At 35.4% G+C, this 19,839-nt stretch overlaps 1 protein-coding gene across 1 annotated transcript; it reads right to left on the bottom strand.

Moving 5' to 3' along the window:
• Nucleotides 1–11,195: 11,195 nt before the first annotated feature.
• LOC113275641 (3-isopropylmalate dehydrogenase, chloroplastic-like) lies at nt 11,196–16,129 on the bottom strand. Its single transcript, XM_026525178.1, has 10 exons — nt 15,784–16,129; nt 15,412–15,653; nt 15,198–15,273; nt 15,012–15,100; nt 13,904–13,990; nt 13,492–13,608; nt 13,115–13,222; nt 12,898–12,951; nt 12,503–12,655; nt 11,196–11,541 (listed from the first exon to the last, which is right to left on the bottom strand). Exons 1-10 carry the CDS (start codon nt 15,995–15,997, stop codon nt 11,467–11,469), a joined length of 1,215 nt encoding a protein of 404 aa, XP_026380963.1. The 5' UTR covers nt 15,998–16,129; the 3' UTR covers nt 11,196–11,466.
• Between the last annotated feature and the right edge of the window lie 3,710 nt (nt 16,130–19,839).

The raw sequence follows: 19,839 nt of genomic DNA, 5'->3' as shown, positions 1-19,839 counted from the left end.
ATTTGATTGACTAACAGTTGTTGAAACTTTGATTGCATCTAGTTTGTTTATTCTTGAGGATCTTCTCTTCTGATACAAGATTCTCTCAAACTAGATCAAAGTATCGACGAGATATTTAGAACTGATTGTAGATCTAAATACATCTCGTGATAATCCATTGTTAACAGACTCCGTACTGTGTGTGATTGATCACAAGAGATTCAAATGGTGTTGTGCAGGTTATTATTGAAGATTAAAGAAGATTTGAAGACGAAGAAGATTTTTTATTAGTTCTCATATCTTTGTGTGTGCACAAACCTTGACCGGATGGGATCCAACTAGAATCGGATTTATTCGTTGATTAGTTGCGTGAGATCGGCTTCACTTTATAGCTTCTCGTTGAGATCTATATTGATTGATTGTGAATCTAAACTTAACTACTTTTGTATTTATTGGATAGATTTATCTCACCAGGAAAAGGAGTTTATTAGATTAAACGGAAGAGCCTTTGCGTATGACTTGAGATATCTTTATCTTGAAAGAATCAATAGAGTTGTTACCAAACAGATTTGTTGTTCCTTTACTGTTTGGAATACAATCCAAAGGAATTGTATCAGTGCGTGACCTTCGAAGTCGGAAGCGCAAGGATATTGAGGAAACTAAGTGAACTAGGGGTTTTTGCTTGGTCTCAACTATACGAAGTTGGTGTAGATTTTGTATAACGGCTTAATTATGAGATTATTCGATTCTGGACTAGGTCCCAGGGTTTTTCTGCACTTGCAGTTTTCCTCGTCAACAAAATCTTGATGTGTCTTTTACTTTTCTATTTTCGCAATTATAATTGTTTATTATAATTAAAAGTAAAATACACAAACGTTAACTCCGACGTACTTGATAGTGATCCTATAGAGTTCGGTTAAGTCCGAACCTATTATCAAGTATCACACTTTGATAATCATATTATCTCGATCTTGTATCCATAAACAATCACACGAAATGTGAATACTGATTAGTTGTATTGTCTCGACTATGTCCATATACGATCACTTTCGGTAAGAGTACTTATAGGTTGAAAAACAAAAATATTGTGGTGTATTTGGATACCCTCGACTTTCAATTGGTATCAGAGCATGCAAACACGAAAAGATCTAACAATCTGTGTTTGGTGTGATCCAACCTATAATAAGATTTAGTTAACGTTATGCAAGAGTACGAATACTCAAAAGTTGAAGATGTTACTCCTTCGTTAACTCATGATCCAGTAGTTACAAAAATTAAGAGTACATCTAAGTCTATCTCTGATAGAAAAGAAGATACTGATAAAGAGTTGGTAAAACTCCTAAAGCCTATAAGGTCTTTGTCTACAAGGATGTTAATATTAAAAGACAAAATCTAATCTTCTTAAGCAGTAGATCAGAGAAAAATACATTCAACTAAATATTCTAGCCAAAGAGAATATGGATTTTACTGTCAAAGTAGAAGCTCTTGGTAAATCGCTTACTCAAGAACAAGAGATTTATCCTATGAATCTGACTAGTGATTCTGTTATAATTTCTTATGATGAGGAAAACAAAAGTCCTTGCTCGACTTTTACAGATTGTGATAACAAGACAGTTTGATCACACCTGAAACAGATCATGATGATGGTAGTTTGTCTAAATGCATCAAGTCAGAACCAATGTAGTTAATATCGGATATCGTTTTATCTCGGCCAGGACCGATACACTGATACGACTTTATATCGGGGATATTATCGTTCAAATATCGGTATAATATGGGTTCCAAATTTAGAGACTATAATTTTATAGCTACCATTAATTTTATCAAAAACACAAGAGTAACTTCAATAACTTTAAAGTTTACTACCTAAAATGATAAATAAACAAGATCAAACTAGAAATAGGAGAGTAACTTCAACAACTTTAAAGTTTACTGCCTAAAATGGTAATGAAACAAGTACAAAATTCAAACTAGAAACAAAAGAGTAACTTCAACAACTTTAAAGTTTACTACCTAAAATGGTAATCAAACAAGGATATTACAATCTTATTCAAAATCATACGAGCCACTATAGATATCATCATCTTCAGTAACTCCATTAGCTCCATCAAGTAGTCCATAATCAGTTTCTAACATCAATTGATCAGTATCATATCCATCATACTTAGAGTCGGTTGGGTAAGTAGACTTACTTCGAGAGCTACATGTACCTATATTACCAACTGGTCTACTTTCTTCACCAAGAATATCTTGCAAATCATCCAAAGTTCCATCAAGAATATCTTGAAATATCCCCGATATATCGGCCGATACGGCCGATATTGACTACATTGGACGATATTATCGCCAAGATATCGTATCGCCGATACAATGCTTATCCTACCGCTCCAAGGCCGATATCCTAAATATCCCCTATATATCGACCGATACGGCCGATATTGACTACATTGGTCAGAATAGAATGAAGAACCATCTTCTACAACTACTGATGATCCAACGAAATCTTGTCCAAAGGGAACTTTGAACCGATTCCGTGAAAAAGATCTTAAGGAATACAATTTTCAGTCACTTGATAAGAAACTTATACTTCTTCAAAATACTGTGGTAAAAGTGTTAAAAGAAGTTTCTTGTCTTAAAAAACTGAAAGATCATTCCCTAATAGAAAGACAGAGTATTCCCCAAACCGATAAAATCAACTCAAAAGAATCAGAAGAAAGAGTTGTAATCACTTATGGAAAAAGGTTCCTCGTCACTCATGGCGAAACAGTTTCCGTTTTCATGAAGTACAATTTCAGAAGAAAGGGAAGGAAACAATCTCTGCCAAAAGAAACAATTAGGGAAGATTTCCAATAACTGTTTCACATGATCAAACTGATGTGCATAATAAATCCTTAGAATGAGAAAATCTTATGAAAATCTCATTGACATAATAAAGAGAGATATATACATATCTGAAAATTCTCACATCAGTACGGTTTCTCCTCATGATCATACCTTTAGATCAAGAAAGGATCATCTTCTGGGGACAAAACACTTTGGGCAGAAACTTCCAAAGAGAAACATCAACTATGTTTCTGATACTCGTTGTAAGCACGATAAGGCTTACTCTGGTGCAACCTAGTTGTATGGAGAATTTGCCCCATCATCCAAGTTTGTGCTCATAACTATTGGGATGAGGAAGCACATAAAACGAGAGCACATGTTTTGTGTATGTATCAAAAAAATCTGTGACATTTTTGATAAGCTGCGAATCCATTATGTTTAAATATTGTTCATGTTATAATGATCTTCCATAATTAGGTTTAATTTAAAAAAAATTGAATTTTGATAAACCTTCCAGCTTGATAATTTCGGACACAGGAAACAAAATATATTCTTAATATATTTTTCGGAAATTCTTTTGCATTTTCGATCCGAGGGTTGTCTCTTCTTAAGAGAAACTTTCTCTTGATTATATTGTGAAACCCTGATTAATTCTTATTTAAATCCTCGAGCATGCCTCCAATAACTCGCAATATTACAAAGGCAAATAAGGAGAAAGCTCAAAGAGTTGAGGATTTTCAAGGAATCACTACAGAAAGGAAGAAGAAGATCATATCAAAAATCATGTCTGATTATGAATCTGATAGTTCTACAGGATGTCAAGATGAGTCATGTCTGTTGGCTCACAACCTTCAAGATCCAACAAAAACCAAGTGGATACCTTCTGATAATACCGTTAACTATATCCATGGACCATGGTTTTGAAGTGTTAGAGCACTGCTCGGGCGAACTCGCAAGCGTTGCTATATCAAGCTTGTTTGTCAAGTTTAGATGATCAAAACTATAAGTCTTGATTTCTAGTCTACTTATAGCTATGTCTCGGATTAAGATAATAAGTGTAGTTGAGCTTTAGACTCCACGACGTTCATCGAATGAAGACGAAGAACTACTCAAGGGAACTTGTGGAACTTCATCAACAGAAGGTATGTGGAGACTAAAACTTATCGATCACTCGGAATTCTATTCTAATATATCTTCTATTGAGACTAAGTCGTATATCTATATATACTTTTACGTTATATACATTTGATATTTCGAGCTGAGTTTAACTCACTTATATCTTCCTTGAAATATGTGTTAAAAAGCATTTTGTTTTAGCTATGTTCATCATTATTCTTGACGAGTTTATTTGGAAACAATTTATTGGTTGAAAACCAAATAATGAGTCAAAAGATGATCATGTGAAAATTGCCTTGAAACATCTTACATGACTTCTGTGAGACAGTCATTTGATGTAGACTCGGAATGTTTCGTACTGCTCATCCGATCACTTGAAAATTACTTATAAGCTAATAGTTTGTGTGAGACAGCTATTGTCGTCATCTAAGGATGTTTTAATGATTGAAATGAGAGTTTAGAACAATTAACCATTGTCTGGATATAACACAGTATGCAGACCAGTATGCAAACTATTGTGGTATGATTCAGGTCCGGAAGCCAAGTTTGTATATCAGTATGCGAACAGTTTTAACTGTTAAAGTCCGGGAACCAAGTATGTGTACCAGTATGCGAACGGTTCTACCTGAGTTAGGTCCGGAACGATAGTATGCATACCGGATTGCGAACTTTCGGACAAGACCAAAGTCCGGAACTTAAGTTTGCGCACCCATTTGCAAACTAAGTTGGCTTAAGTTATAAAATTGGATAAGTATGATTCCATACTCATGAACAAATAAATTTATAAATGAAGGAATGAAATCTTTGCAAACCGTGGCTTAATGTTCATGAATTGATTATTGAATAAGTACTTTGTACAATCATGAATCAAATCCAATTTTGTTTTTACTGTATCTTGTATACTTCTATGAGATTATAAATAATTGAACAACTCTATGAGTAACACAATTAGATTCATTTGATCTAGAATTGTTAGGTGAATATGGTTAATAAAAAAGTGTCGATATGGCTAACTTCGGTTAATTGTTATTGAGCCAACTCAATATACATGTTTACGTACAGTTACCCATATCTAAATGAAGGTATATTTCATTTTTGTGTAACAAGCTAAGACCATCTAACGGTGGAGAGATATTGCTTTAGTTTTAAGCAAACTTAGCTTGAATCTTAAATTAGGTTTTCATCTAGCGGAGATATTTATTGCTTTGTTTCTAAGCTATCAAACCCGGATTCGAAGACTATATAAGGGAGAACTCTAACAACTGGAAAACCTAATCCCCACATCTTCTATGTGATAGTATCTTGTTATAGGGGCGGCATGGTTTATTAGAGGGGCGGCAGTGTGATAATAGTGTCCCTCTAGTTGGTTAGGAGGTGTCCAAATGGTTTTGTAAATTGTCTAGATTACCCTCCCCATAGTTTAACCTAAATCAAACCTAAATTGAAAATCTGTTTTTTTTCTTCTTCTCTTCTCCTCCCATCAACCGTAACCTCCATTAAAATTTAAAATTTCGTCGTCTTCGATTAATCAGCGATTCGAAAATTAATCAAGTCTAATGACTTATATGAGGTATGTTATGAAAAACCCAGTTAAGGTTTAGTTTATTTTGTTCTATTTAAGTTTAATTTCTATCAGAAATTAGGGTTTTAGGTGAAAATTCAAATTCAAATTTCTGGGTTTATGTGAGTTACGGTTGATTTTAACTCTATTACGAACCGTAACTGGAGAATTTGATGTTGTTACGGTTGGTAATAGTTCAATTACCAACTGTATGTTCTTATATCTGAGAATTTTTTTCAGTTACGATTGGTAACCATTTTTATTTACCAACCGTAACTCAGTTACGGTTGGTATCCAGCATTTGGTTACCAACCGTAACTGAGTTACGATTCGTATCGAGCATTTAGTTACCAACCGTAAATGGTTTTACAATTGGGTTTTCCCCAAATTTAACCAGTTACGGTTGATAGTTCATCTTTTATGAACCGTAACTATGAATTACAGTTGGTTACAAGCAAAATGCCAACCGTAATTAGCTCTGAAAATGTAAGAAATTGAATTTTTTTACGTATTTGAGCAACAAAAAGCTAGTTGGGACTAATTTAGAAGTATACTTGGTCATTTTCAGGCATTGGGTTTTCACTTTGTTTGTTAATTTCTTCAATTGATTGAGATTGACCTTCACTTTGTTTTAAAACTTCTCTACCATCTCCATTTTTTTTAAACTCTAAAATCTGATTTTGTTTTGATTTTGAGTTAATATAAGTGAAATTAATCATTAATATTAAACTTGATTATCATCACTAAACTAGGTTATCAATTATGATGGTTAATTTGTCATTTCCAGTTTTTTATATAAGGGACACCTTGAATGATCATGTAATGACCCTTTTTGTCCTATTAGAATGCCGCCCCTCTAATAAACCATGCCTCCCCTATAACGGGTTACATGTGATACTAGTTGCGTACTAGAGTCAATTCTCCTTTAACCTAGGCTTTTCCTAAAATCATTATAGGTTAACGACTTAAAGACTTCATCGGGATTCTGAAGCCAGACCCAACTATTTTCTCTGTAGTTACGTGTTCTAATCTTACTTGTTCTATCGTATTGAGTACTATCTTATTTAATATTGGCTCGAGATTTATCTCCGATGGGTAAGATATAAAAAGTAATCACAAAGCTCTTCGTCTCATTCTTTGTGATTCCACAATAACTTGTTCTACTACCATATAGTTAAGTTATTTTGAGGTGATTGATATTTCTAGGCTGTTCTTCTGGAATATAAGACCGGATTATCAATTGGTTCCTGATCACCTTGATTTATCAAAAGACGAAACAAAAACTTCATAGGTATTTCTGCGGGAGACAGATTTATCTATCAGAATATACTTTTCTGTCAGATACAAATTTGTTTATAAAGTCTTCGACTTTGGGTCGTAGCAACTCTTAGTTGTGGGTGAGATCAGCTAAGGGAATCAAGTGCGTAGAGTCCTGTTGGGATTCAGAGGCGTAAGGAACGCGACTATACCTTAATCGGTCTGAGACTTGGTTAGGTATCAACCACATTTCGATCTGAAGTTAACTTGTAGTAGGCTAGTGTCTGTAGCGGCTTAATACAATGTGGTGTTCAAATCTGAACTAGGTCCCGGGGTTTTTCTGCATTTGCGGTTTTTCATCTCTTTTTATTCTTAAGTTTAAAATATTTAATCTTTCTAAATCTAGAAAAATGCAAATTTTATCTTGGATTGTCTGTGGTTTTGGTAACAAGTATACTAGATTACATTTAAAAGACCTGGTGAGAGCACAAAATCCTGATATAATTTTTCAGTCAGAAACCAAAAATAGGGTTAATAAAATGAAACAATTCATATCTTCCTTAAAATACCATAATGTTTTCTTTCATGATCCTATAGGTCTCTCAGGAGGTTTGTGTCTTTTATGGAAGGATGGTATTGACATGAAAATTGTGGACTGCCAGTATAATACTATAAATTGTGTTATCAATATTGATGCTAGAACTAAAGACTCCTTGTTGTCTTTTGTTTATGGAGCTCTAGAAGAGAATATTAGAGACTCTCAATGGGGTTACCTCAATACTGTCTATAATCAGCTCAAATTGTCATGGGAAGTGATAGGAGACTTAAACTTTATTCTTAATCAGGATGAAAAAGAAGGAGGTAACATTGTAACTCAATATGAGTTGGATAGATCTAATAATATTCTGTCATCTTGTAATCTACATAACATGTATTTTATTGGGAACCCATTTACATGGTCTAACAGAAGACAAGGTGAAGAATTAATCTCAGAAAGATTAGATAGATGTGCTACCAATATAGATTGGAAACATAATTTTCACAGTGTTGTTGTTTATCATTTAGTCCCTATGGCCAGTGACCATTGCCCCATTCTCTTAACTACTGCCAAATGAGTCCAAATTCTTCAAACCTGCTAGATTCAATAGGGCTTGGTTTAGGGACCCTTCCTGCAAAGATCTTATTGTGAACAGTTGGACGAAATATGGTATGGGTTCTCCAGTATATAGAAACACTAAGTCTCTGTCCACTGCTAAGCATGAGTTAAAAATCTGGAACTATTCTGTTTTTTGTAATATAACTACTCATATTAATAAGTTTGAAACTACTCTTCATAATCTTTTATATGCTAATCATGCTCCTAACTCTTCTCTTGTTGTGGATGTGCAATCTAAGCTTAAACATTGGTATGATGTTGAAGAAGACTTTTGGAGACAAACAAGTAAAGAAGAAGATTTTAAATTTGGTGAAAGAAATACTGCTTACTTTCATAATAAAACCAATTTTAGAAGGAAGAGAACTCAGATTGAAACCATTCATAATGATATGGGTATCTGGCTAACTGAAAGAGATGACATTGCTGCTAATTTGAAGAATCATTTTTCCAAAATGAGCAGAACCTCAATGCCACCTAATGCCAGTTCTTACTTAGATTACATTGTGCCTTGTATCTCTGCTGAGGATAACAATAGGATAACTAGAATACCTAGTCCCGAGGAAGTTAAATCTATTGTCTTTAACATGCAACCTTAGACAACACCAGGACCTGATGGATTCCCCCTGGACTCTATAAAGAAATGTGGCCTACTATTGGTTAAGACACTGTTAGGATGATGCAATCTTTCTTTAGAAGTAAACACATGCTCAAACAATTAAATCACAATTTTATCAGCCTAATTCCTAAGACCAATAATCCCAAAAATGCTGCAGATTTTAGACCCATTAGTCTATATAATGTTGCATATAAAATCATTTCAAAGTTAATTGATTATGGGTTAAAAGAATTTCTAGATAGGATTATAACACCTTTTCAATCAGCTTTTATTTCTGGCAGACTTATTACTGATAATATTGTGATTGCTCATGAGTTAATTGATTCTATGAAGCATTGCAGAGCTGAAAAAGGTTGGATGGAAATTAAGATGGATATGTCAAAACATTTGACAGAATTGAATGGAGTTTCTTGCTTAATATTCTTGCCAAGTTAGGATTATGTGATGATTGTTGCAGCATGATAATCCAATGCCTTTCAACTGTCAGCACTTCTATCTTGTTAAATGGCTCTCCTGGTAATACTTTTTTTTCCTCAAAGGAGTTTTAGACAAGGAGACCCCTTGTCACCCTCTAGAGCCCTTATGAATGCAGAAAATAATGGTGATATATATGGAATGAAAGCTAACAAGAATTCTCCTTTTGTATCACATTTATTTTTTGCAGATGATTGTCTGCTATTCTCAAAAGCAAACACTAAGGAAGCTAGGAAACTCCGCACTATTATAGAACAATTCAGTCTCCATTCTGGACAAGTCTGGATTATCTTTTAGCTCCAAGATACCCAATCATGTTAAGAATGATATTGCTAATATTCTAAAAATTAAAAGATTAGCTTTAAATGATAAATATCTAGGTGTCCCACTTCTTCTTCAGCGAAACAAGATGGAATCTTTCTCTAGTCTTGTTGACCACACTTATGGCAGACTAGCTAACTGGAATTCTCAATTTCTGAATCAGCCAGAAAGAACTATCCTCATCCAATATGTGTTAGGTACTATTGCTTCTCACCAGATGGTTGTGTTCCCAATGCCAAAAAAGATGACTGACAAGCTTGACTCTATACATATGAGATTTTGGTGGAATAAAAAGCAAGGGAAAAAAGGTATGTACTTCAGAAAATGAAAAAAAGTGGCTCAATCTAAATATAGGAGGTCTAGGCATTAAACAAGCAGTTATAATGAATCAAGCTCTTCTAGCTAAATTAGCTTGGAGGATGTTACATTCTCCAGATGCTCTCTGGGTTCAGCTGTTGGAAAGTAAATACTTCTTTGGTAGAGACCCACTAACTGATATATCCAATAGTTCAGGTTCTTGGATTTGGAAAGGAATACAATAAGGACTGGAGATTATTAAAAGCAATGTCTGCTGGGAAATAGGAGATGGATAATACCTTTGTATCTGCTAATATGGAAAAAGTTAGTCAACTAATTGATCATGATACTAATCAATGGGATGTGAACATTATCACTAGTTTGTTTGATAGTAACACTGTTAATAGGATCACTAGAATTAGAATTCCATATAATGACAGAGATAGATTGAGATGGAAGCATACTCATGATGGCAGTTTTACAGTTAAGTCAACCTACAAAATCATACAGAGTTCTACCAGTACCAGTATTCAAAATAACTGGAATTGGAAAAGTTTTTGGAAAAAAAGATCTTCCCCAAGGATCTTGCACTTCTTATGTAAATGTATCCAGAACTGTCTTCCTTCTAGGAACAAAATTAGTAACTATGTCTCTACTTGTCCTAGTATTTGTCCTCTCTGTGATAACTCTGCTGAGTCTATACAACATCTTCTTAGTGATCGTAGTGTTACTAAAGAAATCTGGAGAGTCACTGATTTAGCTACTTATTTGGATAATATTGTTCTTCATGATTGGCTTGTAAATACTTTCTTATCAAATACTCATAATCCTGCTAATCTGAATGTCAATACATATAAGATTTCTACAGGCTTGTGGTTAATCTGGAAGGCAAGATGCTCCTTGGTTTTTGATAATGTGCAGGTTAATGTATCAGATATTGCAAGGAAAATAAACATGGAGTTTAATAATTGGTTAAATCTTTAAACTGCTCAATAACTTGTTATACATAATGCAATACATGGGTCTCTGTCTTGGAAAAGTCCTAGGATGTTTTAAGATTAACTTCGATGCTGCATTTTTTAAAGATTCGAGAAAGTCAGGCATTGGACTGATTTGGCGTGGTTTTGCAGGTGTCTGCTATGGAGTTAGATGCATCTCCACAACTGTTGTAGATGCAGAACAGGCTGAAGCAATGGTGTTACTGGAAGGTAACAGATGGGCCAGAGACTTGGGACTCAACAAAATTCAATGTGAAGGTGACTGTAACAACGTTGTACGAGCAGTCAATGGAGGACTGTGTTCATTTACTTATGCAATTTGATTCATGGTCTTGCTCTTTTGTTAAAAGAGTAGTTAATAATGCAGCCCATGTAGCTGAAAAACATTCTACTAATTTATTAGGCAAATCAGATTGATTCAATTCCTTCCTAGTAGAAGTTGAGGAATATATTCAAACAGATAAAACTGCTCATTAAATTCATCAATACAATCCATTTTCGTATTAAAAAAACCAAAAAATAATTTTTTTTTGATAACTGCCGTTAAGTGCATGTTGTCCAATTGGGCTCTTAATTCTGATATTTTTTCTGGTTTAAACTTTATCAACTATAATATATATTTGGGATGTTGTGGTAAGTACATCCATCATCCATGTAACTTGAATTGCTCAGGTCACCTATTTTGTGACATATCTTTATAAAAATTGCCCTTTTCTTGTCAAAAAATAAATAAAAGTCCTGACAACATATAAACTTTTTGCTCTTGAGACTGTTTGGCAGTTCCAAGAGGAAGATACTGATACACCCACAGTAAACTGGCACCAATCTACAAAAATGAAAACTAGTATTCTTATATTTTCTTCAATGACTAAACTGCAGCGAGTCGCTGAGAATCAATCGACTTCAACACTTCTTCACCCATCTCCTTGCACCCCACCAATCTCTGAGGAGAAAGAAAAAATGAAAAACTTTATTGCTTTATCAAATCATAAAGATACATGAACTTCAACTAGCATTTGTCATGCAAAGATGCAAAACTTCCCACATCATTTATTATTCACAAATTCTATACTCTAATGTAATAGATACATCAGATTAAACACGGTTCAGCCAGAAAGTTCTAGTATGTCCAGAGACTAGGATCGATAATCCCAATATTAAGATTATTACATCAATCCAACCTATTATATACATCATCATCACATTGACTATTTGCTCATATAGTTGTTACTCCTGAAGGATTTGTATGGCTTGTAGATAGTGTGTCAGGCAGTTTTATGTTCTTAACTACCAGAGAATCTTTCAGCAAGGGGATAGAGTAACATTATGACTCTTCATTTGCGGTCAAGTATGTGAAAGCAACTAAAAGCATCATCTATTAACTATTATGAATTTATGAAAAAGTAAGAGCCACTAAATCAGTGTCAGATGCTAACAAGCACATAATAGGTCCAAACTAACTAGCAAAAGCTTTCCTACTTCAGCACAGGGGCGACAATTGGAGATGATCTGATTAGTGGTCCTGCCTTTCAACATGCCTTAATAAGGTTATAGGTTTCTCTGCAGTAATCTACAAGCCACCACAAATTATTTGGTTTGCTAACTGTCACATATATCTTGGGAGTAAGTTATTCCTATTGCTTCTCAATGAAAAAGAAAAAGCTCTTTCCTTTCCTATTAGTAATCTGGAGGATTCAGCTAGATTCTCCTGACGGAATCCTTTTAGTCATTTGGAGGATTATCACGATCATATAACCAGCTACTTCTGACTGACATCAATAAGTTTCTTTCAGAGAAATCACGACTTTCAATTATAATCATCCAGAAATTGTTTTATTCTTCTAATTTATTCTACTTGTTAACATAATCCTAACATATTGTTCCATTTAAGGTAGGATGCATACCATTCCCGTTGAGAATAAATCACCCGTTCGAAACCCTTTATCCAGAGTCTCCAATACTGCATTCTCAATTCTTTTTGCAGCAGCTTCTTCTTGTAATCCATATTTTAAAAGCATCGCAACACTCAGCACTGTAGCTAATGGATTTGCCTTGTCCTGCGAAGAGGAAAGAAGAACTAAGGTCTAAATAACTAAGTCACACTTTACACTGACATAAAGTAAGCAACAAAAACAATAGAAGGTGTCTGAAACTGTTGTCAAGCTTATCATTCTAGAAAATAAAAAGGGAATTCATCGTCAACCAAGTAAGTATTAGCTTGCAGAAATATCAGTTACTGTTGGATTGGACAGAAGCTTTCAAAATTGCGTGGAAGAAATTATTGTGTTTTAATCTTTACCTGCCCAGCAATATCGGGAGCAGAACCATGGATAGGTTCATACAGTCCTGGCCCCTACAGGAAAAAATAGGAAGGAAGAAAAGAAAACAGTTATAGAAACCTATAGATACTGCATACATTATTTTAGAGGAAAAATATTATAGGGGCTTGGGTGTCTTTTCCAGTTCCAAAACCAATATACAAAAAAGTTGTCACGAGATCTATGTTTTTAAAATACCGAGTCACCAATTGAAGCCGATGGAAGCATCCCTATACTTCCAGTAAGCATTGAAGCCTCATCAGACAGAATATCGCCAAAGATGTTGTTTGTCACAATAGTATCGAACTGCGCCATGCAAAATTTCAGAAATGAGTAAAACCTATAGTAAAAGAGCAAGAAAATAGAGAGATACAGATCATGTAAGCAGAAAACAAATTGCCATCCCCCAAAACAGTTGATTTAACTAACACTCTCTTAGATGAATCAACTGTACTCGAATCAAAGGCAAAAGCAATTGCAAGGTTATTCATGATGAATGCTGCAATCCTTAGATGTATACTACCAAAGTAATAAGCAGAAAGTCATTCGGACTACGCAGTAGAGACAAAACGCACCTGCTTCGGATCACGAATAAGTTGCATAGCTGCATTGTCAACATACATGTGAGTGAGCTCGACATCGGGGTATTCTGAGGCCATCATTGTGACTCTTTTTCTCCATAAGATCGATGCCTAAAAAATTTAGAGGATGATAAAAGAATTACATTATTATGTTCTGGAATGGCAAAGAATGAGCTACCCTGGAATTGGATGCCACAAGCACTATGAGTTTGTTAAGATATTACTTTAAAACTAATTCCCTATAGCATGTTGATACCTACTCTGCAACTAAGCATATGCATAACATCACAATGTTTAAAATGTTTAGGCTTTAATACCTTTCCACAATTGAACTTCATCATATTCAAATTCAATTAAAACAAAAAAAAAAGAACAAACAAGAGTATCTCAAGTAATGAAGAGGTACCTCTAGTACATTTGCTTTGTCCACGGAACATAGTTTGCCCCTACGTTTCCGAGCAGTCTCAAAAGCAACACGAGCAATACGGTCTATCTGAATAACATTTCTCACATGGATAAGCGAAAAGGTATTGATGGAAAAATAACGAAACTGTAACCAGAAGATACACAAGGTATCTGATAATATGAAGTCAGCAACACAATGGAACAACTAAAATTCCAAATTTGCATGTTCTAAGGCTGCAAAAGAAATAAATCTAACTTCTTTGTGTTGCCTTGATGTGGGCATGCAAGGTAAAGGAGATATACTAATACTTAATCTGCTAAAAATTAGGGTAAATCAAATGTCTAACCTTGGACGTGTAATAAGTTGTGGTTACAGACACTCCGTGAAACACTATACTACGGAATCCAAAACTCTTTCCTATCATAATCATATATATTTGAGGAGAGAGAGAGAGAGAGCTTCAAACTTCCCCTAGTTTTGGACCACGTGCATTTCTAACTGAGCCTCTCATGATGGGTCCTAATTCAGAGTTAAGTCAAATTATGGATGATTATTACTTATTAGCTTTTGGTTACTTGGGGCTAAAGTTCTCAATTTCGAAGAGTAACATACAGTAAATTTTTCACTCTACATCTATACATCAGTTCAATTTACAGGTTCATCTGTATCTTATGCTAAACAGTACAGATACAACCTCTTATATCTAACTTTTTCTAGTCCAAGCAATGGGCTGCTAGTGTCTTACACCCATTTTGAGAACTTTCAGCAGCCTCACTGGACTGCCGAGTTTTTGGTGGTTCTACAGATCAAACGAAAGATTCCTACCGGAAATAAACTACACCAATATGTATCTATCATAGATGCTCAGATAATTTTGAAAGCGTCATATCAACCGATTCATTTCAGTCTCTTTTGTTGTGTAATTAGCTTCATCTAACTCCTGCAGGCCATTTCAACCGAGCACGGCAATATACTAAGTAACATAGGATCAAAATGGGAACACAAAAAGATTGCATCATAACATAATACCATTAAGTGTCAGAGTGCGGCCACAAATTCCATATATATTCTAATCTGTCAAGATGGTGAGAGACAGAAGTTACATTACCTCATATGTAGCATACACCTCGGTGTTAAAACCAATCTCGTCGCCATTTTCATTTTTACCAAAACCTCGTGGTTTTCCAAAATAAATACCTAATCAAAAGAAGGAATATCAAGTACCAAACCAGCAAGTATGAAAATCAATACTATTTATTCTCACTCTATCAAGGCAGTGACTATGAACCCTAACCTCCAGTAAGCTCCCTTACAACCATTAGGTCAACCCCTTGAGCCACTTCTCTTTTTAAAGTGGAAGAATCAATTAACTGGGAACAGAGAAAAGAAAAGTTACAATCATATCTTAATCTTATATCAACATTGCTAAAACAATAATGAATCGGGTCTCTTAGGCCGGTTATGTGTAAATAACTCTAGCCAACCAAATGGGTAAATAACTTCATTACCTGTGGCAAAACAGTAGCTGGTCTCAAATTGGCAAATACTCCAAGACCTTCCCTAAGCTGAAGCAACCCAGTTTCCGGCTTCAAATGTTTCTCATTAGCATCCCATTTGTACCCACCAATAGCTCCAAGAAGAATGGCATCAGATTGTTTAGCAACTGAAAGGGTTTCTTCAGGTAATGGAACACCAGTTAAATCCAATGCAGCTCCACCAACAGGCATCTCTTGATACTTGAATTCAATACCTAAACAATCAAAAATTCAATACAAAATGAAATAGAATCCTAAATGCAAAAACCCTAAAATCTACTATTACTAACAGCACAAAATGCAAACTTTCCAAGAACAAACTTTAAAAACGTTTGGGTTATTTACCTTCAAGAGAGGCTGTTAAGTTAAGAACTTGTTTGGCAACAGAGACAACCTCAGGACCAATGCCATCACCAGGAAGCAGAGTAATGTTATAACTTTTCTTTTTTGTGGAAGTTGCAGAACACTGAATTTTCCCCCATTTTGGAGTAGAAGAAGAAGTGTGTTTAAAGGGGGTTGGAGTTTTGAAGGGTTTTAAGTTGAGTTGGAGAGAAGCCATTGTTATGTTTGTATGAGAGAAGGTGGAGTCTGAAGTTGTTGAGGGGGACTAGTTTTTGTTATTTATGGACCAAAAAGATGAATAATTCACTCATTCACCTACTCCTAGAATCCTATAAATATTCTTTCCTGTTTAAAGCCTCTGATTTTTTGTTTTAATTAGGGCTATTTTGATTGCTAAGATTGCTAATTAGCGTTTTTTCCCTAAATAGATTGAATTAGTGTTTACTCCGTCGTTACTTTTTCCATCCAATTTCCAGTTAGTTGAGCCAGCAAGAATATACACGTGGCAAAAATTTACACGTGTTAGACGAAGTTACCGAAATATCCTTGTCTGTTTTAGTAAATTAAACCAAAGCCACCATCACTTCATAATTTTTTTTTTTGAAGGAATAAGGAGCATGAAAGCCCCAAGTTTTATTGATAATTAGATATAATTACATAATATTCAATTATATCCATAAATCGAATTACATGATTAGTCCAATAATTTTGACCCGAAAAAAATCGAAAAAAAAATTCTGCACCAAATATATGTAACGATAGTGTAATTGAAATCTTCTAATGGTTTATCACCATTTTGTTGGATACTCTCTGGAAAGATATGATGCTTCCATAAAAGAAGTAATATGCCCAAATCCACATCGAATTCTGTAATTTCTGATCGTCACGGTCGTAACTGGTTGGATGAAAGATTAAACCAAATCGAAGGCCCTCCAGGAGGTATGAGAAATCGTAATGGCATACACTTGCCATACTGATGAAAATTAAAAGATATAATATAAATATGTTTATCATTGCTATAATGCACTCTTATTTATTCAAAACATAAAAGAAAACTAAACTAATATACCCGAATCTTAACAAAATCAAGATCCGGGTAGAATTGAGAAAATAAATCTAGGAAAAAAATGAATTTAGAAGATCAAGATAAATGACTTTTAGATGAAGATAACTACCCAGTGAGAAAATATATTTGTAGAGTGTTTTTTTAATTCACAGGGTTTGGTTATACGTGAGAAAATATCTCCGTCCCAAATTACTCCCAATAAAAAAGAAGAAGCAACAACCAGTCGGTTTTACGTGAAAAACTCTAGATGGGTTCGTTAGTGAGAGATGGGTCTGATCGATAAGAAGATTTTTTTTTACCAGCGATTCACCAGTAGATTCAGCGAAGATTTGATTGAGATGTCAGGGATGGACAAATGATATTTTTGCCGTTCGAATTGAAGATGATAATTGATAGGTTGGGAAACCTACAATAAAATACTGCAAGTGCACAGCGTCTAACTAGTAGACAATGGCAAGTACAGGTCATTCCCACGAGGAGTGTGAAATACTCTGCTAACTAATACCAAAACTAAATAATCAAATAAGTAATGTTTTAACGATTTTCAAAAGGCCGGAACAAAATGAAATAATAATAATTTTAACAATAAACAAAATGAAAACGGGTTATCAGGGTTTTCGGTTTCCACCAATTAAATCGTGTGAACTCTACTAATTTTTATATATTACTCAAGACAAATATTGAAATTAATTTCATGTCTCGGAAGATAGTATGTTAAATTCCAAAATATTGTTTCTCCGCTGTAAATTCCTTCGCTTCATCGGTAGTGATTCTATAAAGCATTATTTATCAATCCTAAAGCATATCACGTCAAAGAATTTAACCCAAGCACGCCATATCAATTGAAAAGCATAAATAATCAAAATAATCACATGAACAATTATACACCAAGCTATATGAAGTGAAAATACTAATCAATCAAATCATTATTAAAAATATCATCGTAGAGAGTACACAATTGAATTGGTTTCTACCTAAACCCTAATATGGATCTAGTTAGCCATGGCTTTCTCAAAAGCCATAAACAAATATCAAATAAAAACAATAGCTAATCCAAAAACGGAATTGAAACAAAACTTCAAACCGTAAACGGCTGTGAAGCCGCAACAGCAGCAGCCTCCCTTCCTTCCTTCTTCTCTGTCTACGGCTCTCGCCTGCTCCCCCCTTCGCATTTTTCTTTTCTTTTTTTTATAGTGCTGCGAAAGAATACAACATAAGACCTAGCAACATTTTCCAAGGCCCAGTCCATTTGGGTCCATTACCAGCTTCCAAATTCAGACCCATTACCAAGATCCGACCACGGCTTCCTATACCTGACCACCTGACATCACCACAAAACCACCGGATATACGAGTACTCTTTGCTGTTTTCTTGGCTTAAAATTCCAGCTGAATCTTCGCCGAAATCTTCACAGATTCACATTCATGCTCAACCTCCTTGGTAAACTCTATCTCTTTGCTTTCCTGACACTTTACACGAGCCTATAACACTCGAGCCAACACCACTTCTCCATGTTGCCGGGTGTTCTCAATTAACTCCAGTTTCAGACTACATAAAACACCAATCTTCAGGCCATTACCAGATACTGATTTCGAAACCAGTTCTTTCCCGAGCATGGCCGCAGCTCTATTTTCACGCTGTCTCGAACGATAGCCATCATCACCGATATCATAGACTTCCTGTTTTGTCACGAAAACTCAACTGCCAAACTTGCTAACTGTCACACAGACTCGAGCTCTTTATTTCTCCTTTATTATCGATTACTACAGCCAACTCCGGTCTCGTGCACCGAGGTATATTCTGCTTCAACAGTTCTCGACCACAGCTCCTTCTTGTTAACCGGCAGGCGGCAGCAACATCTCTTTCCATTCCCTGACCTTCTACATCTTGTCAGTTGCAACTTGCAACCAGTTCCACCATTGGTTCATCGACTTCCCATAGCTCAGCCATCAACAACAGCTCCATCAGCACTAACAACAATCCGTTCAATCCGAAAAGAGCAACACCAAGTTGAGGTGTTTGACAGAAGGCCATTAAATGCCATGCAATCGTTATCTGCATCCCCACCTTGGACACGGGATCCTCCATGTCGAACTCAAATCAGTTGGCAGACAGTCCATCTCCATTACGTCTGCAGACTTGTTTAACCACCACTGCCACCAGTTGTTTCTATTCTCTGAGCTGCATCTCGTTCCTGACTGGTTGCACAAGCTCATATCAAAAAGACCCACTGAGAACTCCGCATTAGCTGCCAACATCAACGGCAGTGAACTCTTCATCTCCTTACTGCTTTCACCCATGAAAACTATTAAAGCCAACAGCTTTCTCCATCACTTCATTATCGAACACAACTGATCATAGCAGCTTAATCTCAGCCAACCCATCTTCTCAGCGTAAATACCTTATTCATTCACTGCCTTCAACAGCTGAATCACAGTTTCATCGTTGTTGCTGTATTTCAGTTCACAACCATGAGCATGGCAACACCACCAACTCGACTCCATCTCCATGGCAGCTGACATGATGAGAAAGATTTGGGTGCGAGTGAATAATGGCAGCTGCTTCGAATTCTTTCCAAGAAAATGCTCGAAACTCCTTTCTTTTAGAGAACCACCAGCTCGAACGTTGATGAGTAATAAGAATTTCTTTCTCCTTCACAGATGACGAAATGTTGCTTGTATGTTCTGGTATATGGTGGGGAGTTAGCCACATCCACCTTTCTCTTAATGATGAAACACCACCTGCTTGCTTAAGAAATGAAGCTCTTGACGTCTTTGTTCACCTTTTGACCGTGCCAACCAGTGTCAGTGAAATTTAGCCTTTTCAGTTCACGACAACATTTCGACTCCTTTATATTGTCATGGTAACTAGACTGGTTGCTGATACATGGAAGTACCAGGCCAACCCATTTCATCATTCTCGTTGCAAATATTTATTTCTCCAAAAACACCTACAAGACATAAAATATCAAAATAAACAAAATCGAGTACTAA

This window comes from Papaver somniferum, chromosome 4, assembly GCF_003573695.1.
Source record: "Papaver somniferum cultivar HN1 chromosome 4, ASM357369v1, whole genome shotgun sequence".
NCBI lineage: Eukaryota > Viridiplantae > Streptophyta > Magnoliopsida > Ranunculales > Papaveraceae > Papaver > Papaver somniferum.
This window is presented reverse-complemented; position numbering and strand designations above follow the sequence as displayed.